Source organism: Platichthys flesus, chromosome 11, assembly GCF_949316205.1.
Source record: "Platichthys flesus chromosome 11, fPlaFle2.1, whole genome shotgun sequence".
Taxonomy (NCBI): Eukaryota; Metazoa; Chordata; class Actinopteri; order Pleuronectiformes; family Pleuronectidae; genus Platichthys; species Platichthys flesus.
Genome location: NC_084955.1, coordinates 26,732,046 through 26,753,476, shown reverse-complemented (window position 1 = coordinate 26,753,476; position 21,431 = coordinate 26,732,046). Strand labels below are relative to the sequence as shown.

At 45.1% G+C, this 21,431-nt stretch overlaps 1 protein-coding gene and 2 long non-coding RNA genes across 5 annotated transcripts; all 3 read left to right on the top strand.

The window, feature by feature from the left end:
- Positions 1 to 1,304: 1,304 nt before the first annotated feature.
- Positions 1,305 to 8,176, top strand: LOC133964809 (uncharacterized). The gene is made up of 3 exons (XM_062399051.1): positions 1,305 to 2,004; positions 2,656 to 2,925; positions 8,070 to 8,176. The coding sequence occupies exons 1-3, from the start codon at positions 1,395 to 1,397 to the stop codon at positions 8,174 to 8,176; spliced, it is 987 nt and encodes a 328-aa protein (XP_062255035.1). The 5' UTR covers positions 1,305 to 1,394.
- A 701-nt stretch (positions 8,177 to 8,877) lies between these two features.
- Positions 8,878 to 10,867, top strand: LOC133964338 (uncharacterized). 2 transcript variants are annotated; one of them, XR_009923760.1, is made up of 3 exons: positions 8,878 to 9,295; positions 9,949 to 10,019; positions 10,737 to 10,867. It is a non-coding gene; the product is annotated as an uncharacterized LOC133964338 (long non-coding RNA). The 2 variants fall into 2 exon arrangements; XR_009923759.1 differs by having other exon boundaries at positions 9,944 to 10,019.
- Positions 10,868 to 15,616: 4,749 nt separating this feature from the next.
- Positions 15,617 to 17,606, top strand: LOC133964337 (uncharacterized). Of its 2 annotated transcripts, none has more exons than XR_009923758.1 (3): positions 15,617 to 16,034; positions 16,688 to 16,758; positions 17,476 to 17,606. It is a non-coding gene; the product is annotated as an uncharacterized LOC133964337 (long non-coding RNA). The 2 variants fall into 2 exon arrangements; XR_009923757.1 differs by having other exon boundaries at positions 16,683 to 16,758.
- Positions 17,607 to 21,431: the final 3,825 nt, after the last annotated feature.

Below are 21,431 nucleotides of genomic sequence, written 5' to 3'. Positions count from 1 at the left end.
AACCCTACAAAATGGCCGACCCCACCAGCCCTATCACAACAGATCTACCCACACACACAATACTGATTGGTGGTTTGAGCCTTGGGGGAGGGGCACACTTCCTCTCCTCCAACACTTTTTAACCACCCGAGCTGTCAGTCCTAGCACACATCCTCTGAAGAAGCATCGACCAGTGCGAAACGTCAGGATTTAATACTACTCAACGGTACGTCAGCTTTGACTTTTTATCTTTTTTAAAAACTCTGGTTTTAAAGCAACTTGTTTTTAAAACTATTTGAAAAACTTATTTTTAATCATTTAAGCTAGTATATTTGGATTGTCCCTGGGGGGCTGCTACTTTAGGCCTTCCTTGAGCTTCAAACATTTGCCTCCTTTTTAAACTCTGGTTTTAAAGCAACCTAGCCTTTAACCAGTGGGAGCCTTGTTTTTCCAAATTGAAGCTAGAAAAATGTCTTTCCAAAACATTCTGAAGGTATCGGCCGAGGCCTTCCCCCGATTTTTATAAACAGTAGACTCCCTCTCTCTAAAAACTCTGGTTTTACAGCAACCCTGCTTTGACCAGAGGAGTCTGGTTGTTTCTTGTTTTTTCCAAAAAATTAACAACTAGTAGTCTTGAACATCTTGAGGCAAACATTACTTAGGCCGTCCTCCTGTTATCCAACAGTGGACCCTGACTTTAAACAAAAAGGACTGCCTCTTCCTTTTTTGTATTTGAGATTACATAACTTCTTTTTTTGGGCTCCTGGTCCCGGCTGGGGCAAGGACCCACATCAGAGACCTAATAATAATTTTTTAATATATATTTTTTTATATACTTTTTTATTTTTTATTTTTCATTTTTTCCTTCCAAATCCCCCCCCCCCCCCCCCCCCCCCCCGTTTTTTTGGACTATATTTAAAAATAACCATCTGGAGACCTCCCTCTCGTCCTTCTCTGTACTGAGACTTTTTTTCGGAGTTCCCTTCTTTTGTTAGGTTACCCACCTGGCTACAGGACATCAACAACACCTGGACCACTGCCCGTAACGCCGCCCCAGCTACAACTACGGGTGCCCAGGACCAAACAGTCAGCAGTAAACTACGGGACCTAAGGGACTTCCACCTACACCACCAGGGAGACCCACGTGGCAACAGGACACCTTAGACGCTTGAACCTCGCCCTACTGGACCACGGCCCAAACAACATCCCAGCTCCAGCTGGGTGAAGCCCAGGCTTAAGCCATCAAACCATCTACGGGACCAAGGAGACCTCCACCTACTAAACACCAGGGTAAGAGCCCCCTCCAGTGATTTTCCAAAATGTTTTTTAACAGAGTGAAGCCCGTACCTTCGAGTAGTCTAGGACATAGGCCACAGCTCACACATACACACACAAACACATCCCCACAACCCCTGATGTCTGTAGGCACGCACTCAGCATCATTATGCAAACATGGCAATCCACACAGGATAACAGCCATGGACACAGCACCCACATACACATTACATCAGGCACCAGACCCGGCAACCCGAACGGCGTCAAAACAAATTTTCCGCCTAATACAAGCAGTACACCATAAACAAGTAACAGATTATGCAATCACTAGCAACACTTTCCCACCCGGGATGATGCGTCAAGTAAACAGACTAACTGACTTCATCAAACCGGCCACACCATCAGACACCACACGTCATAAGGTGAAAAACAACACAGACAATTGGATGAGAGCAAACATGGTTATATTACAGGAACATTACACAAATACAATACACACCCTCGGCCATACACCACACAACCCCATAGCTCTTCAAATAGCTTCTGGTTGGGCTAGAAAACGATATGGCCAGAGACTCCGGCCGGATACCATAACAACAACAGAAGGTATTCTGAACAGGCATAGACAACACAACAACAGCAATAACAATAACAAACCTTTTATCAAAACCAAGACCAGGTTGGAGGGCTCCCTCTCCACCATCCCGGAACTATTGGATGAAGTAGAGTTTCCACCACTACCAGTCAGCAGTAAGTTACCCCCTACATTTCAACCCCATTTAATTCCACAGGCCCGGACACCACTTCTCCCCACCCCCACCCAGTGCCAGACAACACTGGATGGGCTACAACCTCAACCCCAGCGACTCAGACAGGACCGCCCATATCAGACCAACAGACAGAAGACATTCTTGTTACCCCAAACCAGGCCCCCCCTAAAACCGACACCACCTGACCAACCCATACCCAAACCACGACTAAGATTATTGAATGGTTTACCGACCCACCCAACCTACATGACTTCCAGACTAACCCCTCTAGACCAAAACAACTCCATCCCTCCCACAGTGAGGGCTAAGAAAATAGTCTCCTGGGGACCCGAACCGGCCTCCCAGGAGGCAGGAGGGAGCATAAAGCTAAACCCCAGACTCTCCCCCATCTTACCGACAGTGACTAGACGGGACTCCATAGCGACACGACTACCTCCTAGCTCCAGTACCTCCGACACGCCGACTACCGTTACAAAACGGTCACAACAAGTACAAGCCCAAATTCATCAATTACCGGACACACAAAACAATACCCTAGAATTTCAATCCATATCATTAAACACACAGAATTACTCAAATACCTCCGCAATTAACCATGACACTATTTCCTCTTCCCCTTCCACACCCACAGGTGTTGCTGATCCCCGAATTGGCACAATGGAACAGCGAGGAGCCCCGGTAACCACAACGGGAGGGTCACCAAACATGATGAGCGGGCAATTAAAGGCTAACAATGCCATTGAAACCACATCTGAGACCTCCCTACCACTCCTCCTCGGAAGTCCATCTCCCACTGGTGCCATTCGGGGATCCAGCACACCTCCACTCCCCGACGATAGCCCCGCAGGACCCTCCTCCACTTCCTCCCCATTCAGCTTACCACTACACATCTCGACACCAGGTAATTACCACCCTACATCACACATTGCTCGACACACCCGGAAACTCCAGGACTGGTCTTTCAAATGCCACAGACCAGTCCTGGTTTTAGGGGATTCAAATATCAATCGAATCCCCCCCCACAACAACCCAGACTTACAATTAGACAGCTACCCGGGGGCTAACATGTACCACTTTTTAAAGATATGTGAAAAAACGGTACCCAACCCCAACACAAAAATAGTGGTCCTCTCCATTGGGATCAATAATAAGGACCAGGACCCCAGGCAGACTTCCTGCAAACAGTTAAAATCTCTATACAAACAGGCCCAACTTGCCTTCCCTAATGCCGACATCTACTTCCCTATCATAAACTTCTCAGACAACCTCAGCGTTAAACAACAGTACAATTTAAAATACATCAACAACACAATAGCCACATACTTCCCATTTTTAGCAGAGATCCCTCACGACACATTTTTAACAGAAAAGGACAACATCCATTGGAAGCCGGCTACCGCGCAACTCATTTTCGATTACTGGCTCAAACAGTTAAATTTATAGTAAGACCCAAACCCAAACCGGGCACAAACGCCACCCCTAACCCTAACCCTAACCCTAAACCTTCTAATCCCAACCCTAACCCTAACCCTAACCCTAACCTTAACCCCAACCCCAACCCTAATCCTAACCCTAACCCTAACCCTCCAAACCCTATGCCCCATACTGACCCTGCAGTCGACTTGGGGTGGAGCTCTACAGCAAACATACTTAACTTATCCACACTATTTACTCCAACTTCAGATCAGATCCGGTTATTGGAAAGGGGTCTTTCATTCATCCCACGCCCATTACAGTTTGACTGGGAGGAATTTCATAGGGATTTACACCAATACAACAGAAGGTTAAAGATCATCAGTTATTTCTATAATAAACCGGACCACATTCAGACACCCTTCACTCACAGGTCTAATTGGGAACCCACCACGGCTCAATCACACACAGCCACAATAAACCTGGTGCAAAAGAACAAACAGGCCCTGCGTTATTACCGGCCCCCAGGGGACGTTGTTGACAACCTCTCGGGGCCTGAACGCAGGGCCTTAGAAGAACTTACCCAAAATCCTAATATTATCATTAAACCCGCGGACAAAGGTTCAAAAATAGTCATTATGGATAGACAGCAGTATTTACTGGAGGCAAACAGACAACTCTCAAACACCACACATTATAAACCCATTCCGTCAGACCTACAAAGTCAAACCCAACCACTCCTCCGTAGTATTATACAAACTTTATATGACAATAAAACCATTAACCACAAGCAAAAAATCTACCTGTTTGGCCCCGACCAACCCCGCCCCCGCCAGTTCTATCTATTACCTAAAATCCACAAGGAACCCCCATCATGGACCGTACCCTATGAGGTTCCTCCCGGCAGACCAATAGTCTCAGATTGCAATAGTACATCATACCATATCTCAGAATACATCGAACATTTCCTTGGACCCCTTTCCAATAAACACCCAAGTTACATCAAGGACACTTATCATTTTATAGATACCATCCGGCCCATGGTTGTTCCAAATCAGTCATACTTATTTACAATCGACATAGACAGTCTATACACAAATATCAATACACAAATCGGTATCAAGGCTATAATATCCAACTTCAATAACAACCCCGACAACAATAGACCGGACAAAGAAATTATTCAACTCCTTACCATCTGCCTCAACAATAACGACTTTTCATTCAATAACAAACAATTCCTGCAAATCCACGGAACGGCCATGGGTCAGCGATACGCCCCGTCATATGCAAACATTTACCTGAGCGAGTGGGAGCGAGAGGCATTGGCCAAGTGCACCCACAAACCCCTCACCTACCTCAGATTTTTAGATGACATTTTTGGAATATGGCAACATGACATTTCTTTATTTTCTGATTTCATTGACACATTGAATAGCCACCATCAGTCTATTAAAGTTAAGTACATCATAGATCCACTACAAGTTAATTTTTTAGATACAACTGTTTTTTTTGACCGGTCAAAAAACTTGTCATACTCACAACTACTTACCAAAGTTTACTTTAAAACAACAGACACACACGCCCTTCTCCATAAAACTAGCTATCATCCGAAACACACATTTAAAGGCATTATTAAATCTCAAATCATCCGTTTTCACAGAATATCATCCCGTGTAATAGACCTGCATTCTTCCATCTCCATTCTATTTTGTAGTCTCAGGTCTAGGGGCTACTCCAAACGCTTCCTCCGCCATATCAAGACCAGCACTTTGGCGTCTCTCGCTCCCACTCGCTCCATTCCCCGGATTGCTCCACCCCGTGTCCCGGTACCATTCATATCTACCTTCTCACATAGAATCAAAGGTTTACATAACATCATCAAACAGAACTTCATTCATACTCAAACCCTACAGCCGGCTTTCCAAAATCACGTCATCATATCAGCTTACAGGAAAAACAAAAACCTCCACAGTTTACTAATAAGGTCAAAATACTCTGATAACAAACCACCAACACAAACACAATACCACACACACTATAAAAACAGAAAATTTATTTCAAACCCTCACAGCAATACAGCATTCCCCACATTAGGTACATTTACACTCCACACCACCAACGTCATTTACATCATTACATGCACCACCTGCAATAAACATTATATCGGGGAAACAAAACACTCCATACTCACCCGATTAAAACAACACATATATAACATTGGGGAAGGCAAGTTAACCACCCCCCTCATTAACCATTTTCAGCTCCACTCCGTCAATAATCTTATAATCTCTGGTCTAGAATCAGAAGACCATTGGACCATTGGGCAGAGAAAGAGGACAGAAAAATTATGGATTTTTAAATTAGGTACAATCACGCCAACAGGCCTCAATGACAATTAAGTACACTCATAGGACACCCACCCGACAATCAGTTTAAATTTCCCTCTCATGTAGTCTTCCTTATCAACTCCCCCGTGTTTTCCCCTTTCCCCCTCCCCCCTTTTGTTTTTTTTCCCTCTACTACCAGCCGTGCTGCCTGGGTCCACTCAGGCCCCCCAAGGCACCACTTTAACACACATGCCTCGGGGGGAATCGAACTAGGATTCTCTGGGCCAGGGGCGTCATCTCTGCCACAACACCATTATTCATTTTACAATTTTGTTTCCATAAATCCCCATTTTTCATTAGTCTATGTTACTCCAGTATTAAAATACCACCTTCATAGATAAAATTAATCCCCAACCAGGTTTACTTAGTTTTTTAATTTAATTTTCCTCCATAAAATTTAGACAGAATGACGCCCAACAAATACTCCAACCCAGGCAGCAACCGTATTCATCCTTTCTCTGTCCCATGGTCCTTGCAGACGTGCTCTGCCTGGGGATCATACCCTGGTCCCCCGTTAGAGGGAGCGGAGCTCCTCCAACCGTGCCACCACTTTAAGATCAATAGGCCAGTGCAAATAAACCATACTCATGAACCCTGAACTCTAACCCTAACCCAACCCTAACCCTAACCCTAACCCTAACCCTAACCCTAACCCTAACCCTAACCCTAACCCTAACCCTAACCCCAGTCTCCGGTCTCGGAGGGACCCCCAACCACAGGGCCCCCAACAATAAAATCCACCTATCTCCCTAGTTTAAACCCTAACCATACTAACCCTACTAACTCTAACCTAGGCCCCAATCCTAATCCTAACCCAACCCAGAACCCTAACCCTAACCCTAACCTAGGCCCCAATCCTAACCCTAACCCTAACCCTAACCCTAACCCTATTAACCCTACTAACCCTAACCCTAACCCTAACTCAACCCAGAACCTAAACCCTAATCCTAACCCTAACCCTAACCTAGGCCCTAACCCTAACCCTAACCCCAACCCTCTCTCCGAGACCACAACCAATCATCCTCCCAATAACCCTGAAATCAAACCCATATTAATTCCATTCATATCTACATTCTCTCATCAAACAACCAGACTCCATAACCTCATTAAACAAAACTTCTCCCATACCAAAACAATACATCCGGCCTTCCATAACCACCAGACAATTTCCGCATATAGAAAAAATCAAAGTCTCCATAGCCTTCTTATCAAATCCAAATATACAGACAATAGACCCCCCATTCAAATACAATATAATACACATTACAAAAATAGAAAATTCATATCCAACCCCCACAGCACAACAGCATTTCCGACACTCGGCACATTCTCCCTTAATACTAGTAACGTAATATACATTATCACATGCACCACCTGCCATAAACATTATATAGGAGAGACTAAACATTCAATACTTACACGCCTCAAGCAACATATGTATAACATTGGGGAAGGCAAATTAACCACCCACCTGGTAAAACATTTCCAGCAACACCCCACCAATAAACTAATAATCTCAGGTTTGGAGAGCAACGACCAATGGACTGTTGGGCAGAGAAAGAGGGCAGAAAAATTATGGATCCATAAAATGAACACCATTGTGCCTACGGGCCTGAATGATGACACCATCCAGTTGCGACAGGCCCGTAGAGTATCCTGACCTGCCCCTTTCTCTGCCCCATGGTCCTGACTGTTGTGCTCTGCCTGGGGATTGAACCCTGGTCCCCGGGATGGTGGAGCTGTACTCTACCAACCTGACTATCACCACACTATCAAATTTCCAGCCGGTTTGAACGAAATAGGTCAGTAGGCCAGTGCCACAAAAATCAAACCCCTGAATCCTAAACCCCAACCCTAACCCAAACCTAACCCCGCCCGTGCCACTGACCTATGAATAACAATCCGGTTGGAACATACGTTTAATACAATAACCATATAAATAATAACACACACACTTACATCTTCACACACACACACACACTCACATACATATCTACACACACACACACTCACACACACGCACATGTACACACACAGACTTTCCACCCAGTGATGGATAGACCTTCCAATCACAAGAGCTTCTTACCTTAAACAAAAAATCGATAACAACTATATACGGAGGGACAGCTTCCCTCACGTGTAACCCCAACAACAGCGACCCCTGTTTGATGTCCTGGGGCAGTCTTGAACTTGGATCCCCCACGCCAAAGTCCTGAGCCCATCCCTGTAAACTTCTGTTTAGGTGCCCCGGGGCGGTCCTTGAACCCGGATCCCCCACGCCAAAGTCCTGGGTCCATCCCCGTTGCCACAGTGATTGTAGAAAATAGACAATCAGTTCAAATCTTGTGAGCTTCAATCCGGCTGGAAGGTAACCTAGTATAGAATAACATACGAAAAACACAACAAAATCCCCCCCACATCTGGTTAAACAGCCTATACAACAAAGATATTTTCACGTTGTAGAAGGAACAATGATTTCCTTCATGGGGAATTCCATAAGTTTCATTCCCCCTGGGGATTCGAACCCAGGTCCTCCACGTCAAGAACCTAGACCTTAACCCTGAGGCCATAGTTATTGTTAAACAGCACACACCAGATAAAATTACCTGGATATTTTCTAGCCACCGCCCCCCAAAGCAACCAATCAGATGGGACCCTAATTTTCCCTCCAAAATTCAAACAGGATCTGCCCTTCTAGCCCAATCACAAACGACCAATTTGCAAATACAACCAACTGATAGGTGGTTTGAGCCTTGGAGGAGGGACACACTTTCCCTCCTTCAACACTTTTAAACCACCAGAGCTACCAGTCTGAACAGCCTCCTCTGAAGAAGCAACAACCACTGCGAAACGTCAGGGATTTTAACCACTCTACGGTACGTAACCTTAGACTCTTTTTATCTTTTATCTTTTATCTCTTGTTTTAAAGCAGCTTTTTGCTTTTTAACTATTGAGATTACTTGTTTTTAATTATTTAAAAGTTAGAATTTTTGATCATCCTGGGGGGCTTCTGCCCGAGGCCTTGTCTTCCTCCAAAAAACACAGTTTTATATCGCAAAAAGGACCTCCTCTCCTCCTTTTTTGCTTTTGAGATGGAGATTACTTGTTCCTCTCAAAAACTTTTTTGAGATCTCCTCCCCCTTTTTTAAGAAACTGTGACAGGGGACTATATCTGGACCCATGCTTTTTGGTGCATTTTTTCTGTGGGTCAAACACTTTTAATAACATTCTGGAGACCTCCCGGACAAACTCTATCTCGCACTGGGACGAGCACACCGGAGCTCCTCTTTTTTGTATCAGTGTCCCCACCAGGCACCAGGGCACCAGAGGCCAAAGACCATCTCGCTGGAGCACAGCTGGTAAAACCTCACCGAACAATCCAGCACCCCAGCTCGGCAAAGGACGGCCAGGAGCAGATCAACCAGACCACTGTTGGACCTCCATGAGACCTTCACCGACGCTGCCAGGGTAAGAACCCCCACCAGTGATTATCAAAATATGTTTTTTAACAGAGCTAAGACCGTAGCGTCGAGTGGCCAAGGGCTCAGACCACAGCTCATGCACACAACACTACCACCACTGATGTCAATTAACACGCATTCAACACCACAAAACAAATACAACATTACACCCAGGACCACATACACAGACACAACACCCACCCACATACTCAATCATGCACCTGACCCGGAAACTCGAGCCGCAGCCAAAAAACTATTCCGTTTAATTCAGGCCATACACCATAAACATACAACCGATCACTCACTTGCAACTAACACCTTTCCACCAGGAATGATGAGGCAGGTCAACAGACTATCAGAATTCATCAAACCAGCCACACCCTCTGACACCACACGACACAAAATACAAAACAATACAACACACTGGATGAAAACAAACATGACTATATTACAAGAACACTACGCCAACACCATACATACTCTCAGCCAGACAACACATAACACTACAGCACTACAGATAGCCATTGGTTGGGCTAGAAGGAGATACGGGCAACGCTTCAGGCCAGACACAATTACAGCCACCGAACATGCATTGAACAGACACACACAACACCGCAACATGATTAACAAACAAAAACCTCTTTCCACACACAAGAGCAGGTTGGGGAGTTCCCTCTCCACCATCCCGGAATTATCCGACGAGGACGAATTTCCACCACTGCCAGCCTCCAGTAAGTTCCCACTGACATCCCAGCCACACAGGACTCGACAATATCGTACACCCCTCCTCCCCACCCCTACCCAACCCCGGACAGTACCTGCCATGGACACTCAACAACCACAATCTTCTCGACGTACTCAATATGGCCCACACCCGACTTTCAGACACAAGACTTTCCCCCTCCCCCAAACCAGGACCCCATTACACCAACACACATTATTTGATCCGCCTATGCCAAGACCACAAAATAACACACCACTGGACTTACTACCCCCCCAGTCCATATTCAAGAAGAGCCCTCTACAGCCACAGAGGGCTCACCCACAACAGACTTCCCCCAGTCACACCAAGGAGCCTAGACAAGCCCTTGCAGACTCAAACATCTCCACCCCCTCTCTATTAAGGGTCAAAAAGGTCTCCTGGGGACCCAAACCGGTCCCCCAGGAGACAGGAATGATAACAGCCGACCCCCAACTCTCCCCTGTTCTACAAAAATTGACCAGATCAAACACCTCAGCCACACTACCATCCCTAAACATCCCAGACTTACAAACCACCAGCGTGGAACCAAGACCTAACAGACAGACGCAGAAGACAGAGGCCCAGATCCACCGGTTACCAGACACTCACAACGCAGTATCACCAGTATCACCTATCATTCAGAACAACTCTGATGCATGTTCTTTGATTCATGACACCATTTCCTCTCCCCCTTCCTCTCCCCTAGGTGTTGCCGGTGCCCGGACTGGCACAATGGGAGAACCAGGAGCCCTGGTCGTATTAACAGGAGGATCACTAAACATGATGAGCGGCTTAATAAAGGCTAATGTAGCCAACCACACCGTATCTGAGACCTCCTCTCAACAACTTCGCCCAGGAACTCCACCTCCCGGTTGTGCCACTCCGGACTCCGGCACACCTTCACCCCCCGACGACAGCCCCTCAGGACCCTGTTCCGCCTCCTCTCCATTCAGTCCTCTGCAGTCCAACTCCACCGCAGCAGGTAAATTCAAACCCACATATCACATTTCTAGACCCAACAGGAAAATCCAGGACTGGTTTATCAAAGTCCGCAAACCAGTCCTGGTACTGGGGGATTCTAACATAAACCGAATCCCCCCTTACAACCACCCCACAATACAGCTAGACAGTTACCCGGGGGCCAATATGTACCACTTTCTCAAACTTTGTGAGAAAGCCATTCCCAGCCAAGAAGTGAAAATTCTAATCCTCTCAGTCGGTATCAATAATAAAGATCAGGACCCCAGGCAGACCTCTTGCAAACAATTAAAATCATTATACAAACAGGCCCAACTTGCCTTCCCCATTGCCGACATTTACTTTCCCATTATTAATTTTTCCGCTAATCTCACTATTAAACAACAGCACAACCTTAAATACATTAACAATACTATAGCCACTTACTTCCCATTTTTAGCTGAAATCCCCCACGACACTTTTTTTACAGAAAAGGACAATATACACTGGAAACCTGCTACTGCTACACACATTTTTGAATACTGGCTACAACAATTAAATTTACAAATACATCCAAACCCAAGCCGGGCTTAAACACAGTCCCACCCAACACAGACCCTAACACAACGCCCCTAACTGACCCCGCACCTGACTTGGGGTGGAGCTCTACATCAAACATTCTCAACCTATCCACACTATTCACCCCAACCATAGAACAAATCCAGTTATTGGAAAGGGGTCTTTCATTCATTCCACGCCCAACACACTTTGACTGGGAGGAACTTCATAGGGACCTGCATCAGTACAATAGACGCCTAAAAATCATCAGCCACTTTTTCGACAAACCTCAACACATACAGATACCCTTCACCAACAAATCCAGCTGGGAACCTACCATAGAACAATCACACAAAAATACCATAACCCTGTTGCAAAAGAACAAACAGGCCCTGCGTTATTACCGGCCCGCTGGGGACGTTGCGGACAACCTTTCGGGGCCGGAACGCAGGGCCTTAGATCAACTCATCAAAAATCCCAATATAATAATAAAACCGGCAGATAAAGGATCAAAGATAGTTATAATGGACAGACAACAATATTTACTGGAGGCAAACAGATTATTATCAAACACCACACACTACAAACTCATTCAATCGGATTTACAAAACCAAACTCAACCACTTCTCCGTAATATTATTCAAAACTTATATGACAAAAAAATCATCACCCATAAGCAAAAACATTACCTATTTGGCCCCGATCACCCCCGCCCTAGACTCTTCTATCTACTCCCCAAAATACACAAAGAACCACAAACCTGGACCATACCCTATGAAGTTCCCCCCGGTAGACCAATAGTTTCCGATTGCAACAGCACTTCTTATCACATTTCTGAATATATAGAACATTTTCTTGGACCCCTTTCCAACAAACATCCGGCATACATTAAAGACACGTATCATTTCCTAGATCTCATCCGACCCATGGTTGTTCCAAATCACTCATTTTTATTTACAATAGACATAGACAGTTTATACACCAATATTAATACCAACATAGGAATCAAAGCAATAACATCCATCTTTAATAGTTATCCTGACACCAATAGACCGGACAAACAAATCATTGAGCTTCTTAACATCTGCCTCAATAACAACGATTTTACTTTCAATAACAAACATTATCTCCAAATTCATGGAACAGCCATGGGCCAAAGGTATGCTCCATCGTACGCAAACATCTATATGAGCGAGTGGGAACGAGAGGCATTGGCCAAATGCACCCTTCAACCACTTCTCTACCTCCGATTTTTAGACGACATATTTGGAATCTGGCATCATGACATCACTTTATTTTCCGACTTCATTAACACACTCAATAACCATCACCAATCTATCAAAGTAAAATATATCATAGACCCGGCTCAAGTTAATTTTCTGGATACAACGGTTTTTTTTGAACATCCCCCTAATTCGGCTTTCACCAAATTACTCACCAAAGTATATTTCAAAACTACGGACACACATGCACTCCTCCATAAAAAAAGCTATCACCCGAAGCACACGTTTAAAGGCATAATAAAATCACAAATCATCCGTTTTTATAGATTATCTTCTACATCCATAGACCTACATATATCCATTTCACTCCTTTTCTCCGCACTCAGACACAGGGGCTATTCAAAACGGTTCCTCCGCCACATCAAAAATAGCACTTTGGCCTCTCTCGCTCTCACTCGCTCCAACAACCCAGACGCTCCACCCCAGTCTCCGGTCTCGGAGGGACCCCCAACCACAGGGCCCCCAACAATAAAATCCACCTATCTCCCTAGTTTAAACCCTAACCATACTAACCCTACTAACTCTAACCTAGGCCCCAATCCTAATCCTAACCCAACCCAGAACCCTAACCCTAACCCTAACCTAGGCCCCAATCCTAACCCTAACCCTAACCCTAACCCTAACCCTATTAACCCTACTAACCCTAACCCTAACCCTAACTCAACCCAGAACCTAAACCCTAATCCTAACCCTAACCCTAACCTAGGCCCTAACCCTAACCCTAACCCCAACCCTCTCTCCGAGACCACAACCAATCATCCTCCCAATAACCCTGAAATCAAACCCATATTAATTCCATTCATATCTACATTCTCTCATCAAACAACCAGACTCCATAACCTCATTAAACAAAACTTCTCCCATACCAAAACAATACATCCGGCCTTCCATAACCACCAGACAATTTCCGCATATAGAAAAAATCAAAGTCTCCATAGCCTTCTTATCAAATCCAAATATACAGACAATAGACCCCCCATTCAAATACAATATAATACACATTACAAAAATAGAAAATTCATATCCAACCCCCACAGCACAACAGCATTTCCGACACTCGGCACATTCTCCCTTAATACTAGTAACGTAATATACATTATCACATGCACCACCTGCCATAAACATTATATAGGAGAGACTAAACATTCAATACTTACACGCCTCAAGCAACATATGTATAACATTGGGGAAGGCAAATTAACCACCCACCTGGTAAAACATTTCCAGCAACACCCCACCAATAAACTAATAATCTCAGGTTTGGAGAGCAACGACCAATGGACTGTTGGGCAGAGAAAGAGGGCAGAAAAATTATGGATCCATAAAATGAACACCATTGTGCCTACGGGCCTGAATGATGACACCATCCAGTTGCGACAGGCCCGTAGAGTATCCTGACCTGCCCCTTTCTCTGCCCCATGGTCCTGACTGTTGTGCTCTGCCTGGGGATTGAACCCTGGTCCCCGGGATGGTGGAGCTGTACTCTACCAACCTGACTATCACCACACTATCAAATTTCCAGCCGGTTTGAACGAAATAGGTCAGTAGGCCAGTGCCACAAAAATCAAACCCCTGAATCCTAAACCCCAACCCTAACCCAAACCTAACCCCGCCCGTGCCACTGACCTATGAATAACAATCCGGTTGGAACATACGTTTAATACAATAACCATATAAATAATAACACACACACTTACATCTTCACACACACACACACACTCACATACATATCTACACACACACACACTCACACACACGCACATGTACACACACAGACTTTCCACCCAGTGATGGATAGACCTTCCAATCACAAGAGCTTCTTACCTTAAACAAAAAATCGATAACAACTATATACGGAGGGACAGCTTCCCTCACGTGTAACCCCAACAACAGCGACCCCTGTTTGATGTCCTGGGGCAGTCTTGAACTTGGATCCCCCACGCCAAAGTCCTGAGCCCATCCCTGTAAACTTCTGTTTAGGTGCCCCGGGGCGGTCCTTGAACCCGGATCCCCCACGCCAAAGTCCTGGGTCCATCCCCGTTGCCACAGTGATTGTAGAAAATAGACAATCAGTTCAAATCTTGTGAGCTTCAATCCGGCTGGAAGGTAACCTAGTATAGAATAACATACGAAAAACACAACAAAATCCCCCCCACATCTGGTTAAACAGCCTATACAACAAAGATATTTTCACGTTGTAGAAGGAACAATGATTTCCTTCATGGGGAATTCCATAAGTTTCATTCCCCCTGGGGATTCGAACCCAGGTCCTCCACGTCAAGAACCTAGACCTTAACCCTGAGGCCATAGTTATTGTTAAACAGCACACACCAGATAAAATTACCTGGATATTTTCTAGCCACCGCCCCCCAAAGCAACCAATCAGATGGGACCCTAATTTTCCCTCCAAAATTCAAACAGGATCTGCCCTTCTAGCCCAATCACAAACGACCAATTTGCAAATACAACCAACTGATAGGTGGTTTGAGCCTTGGAGGAGGGACACACTTTCCCTCCTTCAACACTTTTAAACCACCAGAGCTACCAGTCTGAACAGCCTCCTCTGAAGAAGCAACAACCACTGCGAAACGTCAGGGATTTTAACCACTCTACGGTACGTAACCTTAGACTCTTTTTATCTTTTATCTTTTATCTCTTGTTTTAAAGCAGCTTTTTGCTTTTTAACTATTGAGATTACTTGTTTTTAATTATTTAAAAGTTAGAATTTTTGATCATCCTGGGGGGCTTCTGCCCGAGGCCTTGTCTTCCTCCAAAAAACACAGTTTTATATCGCAAAAAGGACCTCCTCTCCTCCTTTTTTGCTTTTGAGATGGAGATTACTTGTTCCTCTCAAAAACTTTTTTGAGATCTCCTCCCCCTTTTTTAAGAAACTGTGACAGGGGACTATATCTGGACCCATGCTTTTTGGTGCATTTTTTCTGTGGGTCAAACACTTTTAATAACATTCTGGAGACCTCCCGGACAAACTCTATCTCGCACTGGGACGAGCACACCGGAGCTCCTCTTTTTTGTATCAGTGTCCCCACCAGGCACCAGGGCACCAGAGGCCAAAGACCATCTCGCTGGAGCACAGCTGGTAAAACCTCACCGAACAATCCAGCACCCCAGCTCGGCAAAGGACGGCCAGGAGCAGATCAACCAGACCACTGTTGGACCTCCATGAGACCTTCACCGACGCTGCCAGGGTAAGAACCCCCACCAGTGATTATCAAAATATGTTTTTTAACAGAGCTAAGACCGTAGCGTCGAGTGGCCAAGGGCTCAGACCACAGCTCATGCACACAACACTACCACCACTGATGTCAATTAACACGCATTCAACACCACAAAACAAATACAACATTACACCCAGGACCACATACACAGACACAACACCCACCCACATACTCAATCATGCACCTGACCCGGAAACTCGAGCCGCAGCCAAAAAACTATTCCGTTTAATTCAGGCCATACACCATAAACATACAACCGATCACTCACTTGCAACTAACACCTTTCCACCAGGAATGATGAGGCAGGTCAACAGACTATCAGAATTCATCAAACCAGCCACACCCTCTGACACCACACGACACAAAATACAAAACAATACAACACACTGGATGAAAACAAACATGACTATATTACAAGAACACTACGCCAACACCATACATACTCTCAGCCAGACAACACATAACACTACAGCACTACAGATAGCCATTGGTTGGGCTAGAAGGAGATACGGGCAACGCTTCAGGCCAGACACAATTACAGCCACCGAACATGCATTGAACAGACACACACAACACCGCAACATGATTAACAAACAAAAACCTCTTTCCACACACAAGAGCAGGTTGGGGAGTTCCCTCTCCACCATCCCGGAATTATCCGACGAGGACGAATTTCCACCACTGCCAGCCTCCAGTAAGTTCCCACTGACATCCCAGCCACACAGGACTCGACAATATCGTACACCCCTCCTCCCCACCCCTACCCAACCCCGGACAGTACCTGCCATGGACACTCAACAACCACAATCTTCTCGACGTACTCAATATGGCCCACACCCGACTTTCAGACACAAGACTTTCCCCCTCCCCCAAACCAGGACCCCATTACACCAACACACATTATTTGATCCGCCTATGCCAAGACCACAAAATAACACACCACTGGACTTACTACCCCCCCAGTCCATATTCAAGAAGAGCCCTCTACAGCCACAGAGGGCTCACCCACAACAGACTTCCCCCAGTCACACCAAGGAGCCTAGACAAGCCCTTGCAGACTCAAACATCTCCACCCCCTCTCTATTAAGGGTCAAAAAGGTCTCCTGGGGACCCAAACCGGTCCCCCAGGAGACAGGAATGATAACAGCCGACCCCCAACTCTCCCCTGTTCTACAAAAATTGACCAGATCAAACACCTCAGCCACACTACCATCCCTAAACATCCCAGACTTACAAACCACCAGCGTGGAACCAAGACCTAACAGACAGACGCAGAAGACAGAGGCCCAGATCCACCGGTTACCAGACACTCACAACGCAGTATCACCAGTATCACCTATCATTCAGAACAACTCTGATGCATGTTCTTTGATTCATGACACCATTTCCTCTCCCCCTTCCTCTCCCCTAGGTGTTGCCGGTGCCCGGACTGGCACAATGGGAGAACCAGGAGCCCTGGTCGTATTAACAGGAGGATCACTAAACATGATGAGCGGCTTAATAAAGGCTAATGTAGCCAACCACACCGTATCTGAGACCTCCTCTCAACAACTTCGCCCAGGAACTCCACCTCCCGGTTGTGCCACTCCGGACTCCGGCACACCTTCACCCCCCGACGACAGCCCCTCAGGACCCTGTTCCGCCTCCTCTCCATTCAGTCCTCTGCAGTCCAACTCCACCGCAGCAGGTAAATTCAAACCCACATATCACATTTCTAGACCCAACAGGAAAATCCAGGACTGGTTTATCAAAGTCCGCAAACCAGTCCTGGTACTGGGGGATTCTAACATAAACCGAATCCCCCCTTACAACCACCCCACAATACAGCTAGACAGTTACCCGGGGGCCAATATGTACCACTTTCTCAAACTTTGTGAGAAAGCCATTCCCAGCCAAGAAGTGAAAATTCTAATCCTCTCAGTCGGTATCAATAATAAAGATCAGGACCCCAGGCAGACCTCTTGCAAACAATTAAAATCATTATACAAACAGGCCCAACTTGCCTTCCCCATTGCCGACATTTACTTTCCCATTATTAATTTTTCCGCTAATCTCACTATTAAACAACAGCACAACCTTAAATACATTAACAATACTATAGCCACTTACTTCCCATTTTTAGCTGAAATCCCCCACGACACTTTTTTTACAGAAAAGGACAATATACACTGGAAACCTGCTACTGCTACACACATTTTTGAATACTGGCTACAACAATTAAATTTACAAATACATCCAAACCCAAGCCGGGCTTAAACACAGTCCCACCCAACACAGACCCTAACACAACGCCCCTAACTGACCCCGCACCTGACTTGGGGTGGAGCTCTACATCAAACATTCTCAACCTATCCACACTATTCACCCCAACCATAGAACAAATCCAGTTATTGGAAAGGGGTCTTTCATTCATTCCACGCCCAACACACTTTGACTGGGAGGAACTTCATAGGGACCTGCATCAGTACAATAGACGCCTAAAAATCATCAGCCACTTTTTCGACAAACCTCAACACATACAGATACCCTTCACCAACAAATCCAGCTGGGAACCTACCATAGAACAATCACACAAAAATACCATAACCCTGTTGCAAAAGAACAAACAGGCCCTGCGTTATTACCGGCCCGCTGGGGACGTTGCGGACAACCTTTCGGGGCCGGAACGCAGGGCCTTAGATCAACTCATCAAAAATCCCAATATAATAATAAAACCGGCAGATAAAGGATCAAAGATAGTTATAATGGACAGACAACAATATTTACTGGAGGCAAACAGATTATTATCAAACACCACACACTACAAACTCATTCAATCGGATTTACAAAACCAAACTCAACCACTTCTCCGTAATATTATTCAAAACTTATATGACAAAAAAATCATCACCCATAAGCAAAAACATTACCTATTTGGCCCCGATCACCCCCGCCCTAGACTCTTCTATCTACTCCCCAAAATACACAAAGAACCACAAACCTGGACCATACCCTATGAAGTTCCCCCCGGTAGACCAATAGTTTCCGATTGCAACAGCACTTCTTATCACATTTCTGAATATATAGAACATTTTCTTGGACCCCTTTCCAACAAACATCCGGCATACATTAAAGACACGTATCATTTCCTAGATCTCATCCGACCCATGGTTGTTCCAAATCACTCATTTTTATTTACAATAGACATAGACAGTTTATACACCAATATTAATACCAACATAGGAATCAAAGCAATAACATCCATCTTTAATAGTTATCCTGACACCAATAGACCGGACAAACAAATCATTGAGCTTCTTAACATCTGCCTCAATAACAACGATTTTACTTTCAATAACAAACATTATCTCCAAATTCATGGAACAGCCATGGGCCAAAGGTATGCTCCATCGTACGCAAACATCTATATGAGCGAGTGGGAACGAGAGGCATTGGCCAAATGCACCCTTCAACCACTTCTCTACCTCCGATTTTTAGACGACATATTTGGAATCTGGCATCATGACATCACTTTATTTTCCGACTTCATTAACACACTCAATAACCATCACCAATCTATCAAAGTAAAATATATCATAGACCCGGCTCAAGTTAATTTTCTGGATACAACGGTTTTTTTTGAACATCCCCCTAATTCGGCTTTCACCAAATTACTCACCAAAGTATATTTCAAAACTACGGACACACATGCACTCCTCCATAAAAAAAGCTATCACCCGAAGCACACGTTTAAAGGCATAATAAAATCACAAATCATCCGTTTTTATAGATTATCTTCTACATCCATAGACCTACATATATCCATTTCACTCCTTTTCTCCGCACTCAGACACAGGGGCTATTCAAAACGGTTCCCCCGCCACATCAAAAATAGCACTTTGGCCTCTCTCGCTCTCACTCGCTCCAACAACCCAGACGCTCCACCCCAGTCTCCGGTCTCGGAGGGACCCCCAACCACAGGGCCCCCAACAATAAAATCCACCTATCTCCCTAGTTTAAACCCTAACCATACTAACCCTACTAACTCTAACCTAGGCCCCAATCCTAATCCTAACCCAACCCAGAACCCTAACCCTAACCCTAACCTAGGCCCCAATCCTAACCCTAACCCTAACCCTAACCCTAACCCTATTAACCCTACTAACCCTAACCCTAACCCTAACTCAACCCAGAACCTAAACCCTAATCCTAACCCTAACCCTAACCTAGGCCCTAACCCTAACCCTAACCCCAACCCTCTCTCCGAGACCACAACCAATCATCCTCCCAATAACCCTGAAATCAAACCCATATTAATTCCATTCATATCTACATTCTCTCATCAAACAACCAGACTCCATAACCTCATTAAACAAAACTTCTCCCATACCAAAACAATACATCCGGCCTTCCATAACCACCAGACAATTTCCGCATATAGAAAAAATCAAAGTCTCCATAGCCTTCTTATCAAATCCAAATATACAGACAATAGACCCCCCATTCAAATACAATATAATACACATTACAAAAATAGAAAATTCATATCCAACCCCCACAGCACAACAGCATTTCCGACACTCGGCACATTCTCCCTTAATACTAGTAACGTAATATACATTATCACATGCACCACCTGCCATAAACATTATATAGGAGAGACTAAACATTCAATACTTACACGCCTCAAGCAACATATGTATAACATTGGGGAAGGCAAATTAACCACCCACCTGGTAAAACATTTCCAGCAACACCCCACCAATAAACTAATAATCTCAGGTTTGGAGAGCAACGACCAATGGACTGTTGGGCAGAGAAAGAGGGCAGAAAAATTATGGATCCATAAAATGAACACCATTGTGCCTACGGGCCTGAATGATGACACCATCCAGTTGCGACAGGCCCGTAGAGTATCCTGACCTGCCCCTTTCTCTGCCCCATGGTCCTGACTGTTGTGCTCTGCCTGGGGATTGAACCCTGGTCCCCGGGATGGTGGAGCTGTACTCTACCAACCTGACTATCACCACACTATCAAATTTCCAGCCGGTTTGAACGAAATAGGTCAGTAGGCCAGTGCCACAAAAATCAAACCCCTGAATCCTAAACCCCAACCCTAACCCAAACCTAACCCCGCCCGTGCCACTGACCTATGAATAACAATCCGGTTGGAACATACGTTTAATACAATAACCATATAAATAATAACACACACACTTACATCTTCACACACACACACACACTCACATACATATCTACACACACACACACTCACACACACGCACATGTACACACACAGACTTTCCACCCAGTGATGGATAGACCTTCCAATCACAAGAGCTTCTTACCTTAAACAAAAAATCGATAACAACTATATACGGAGGGACA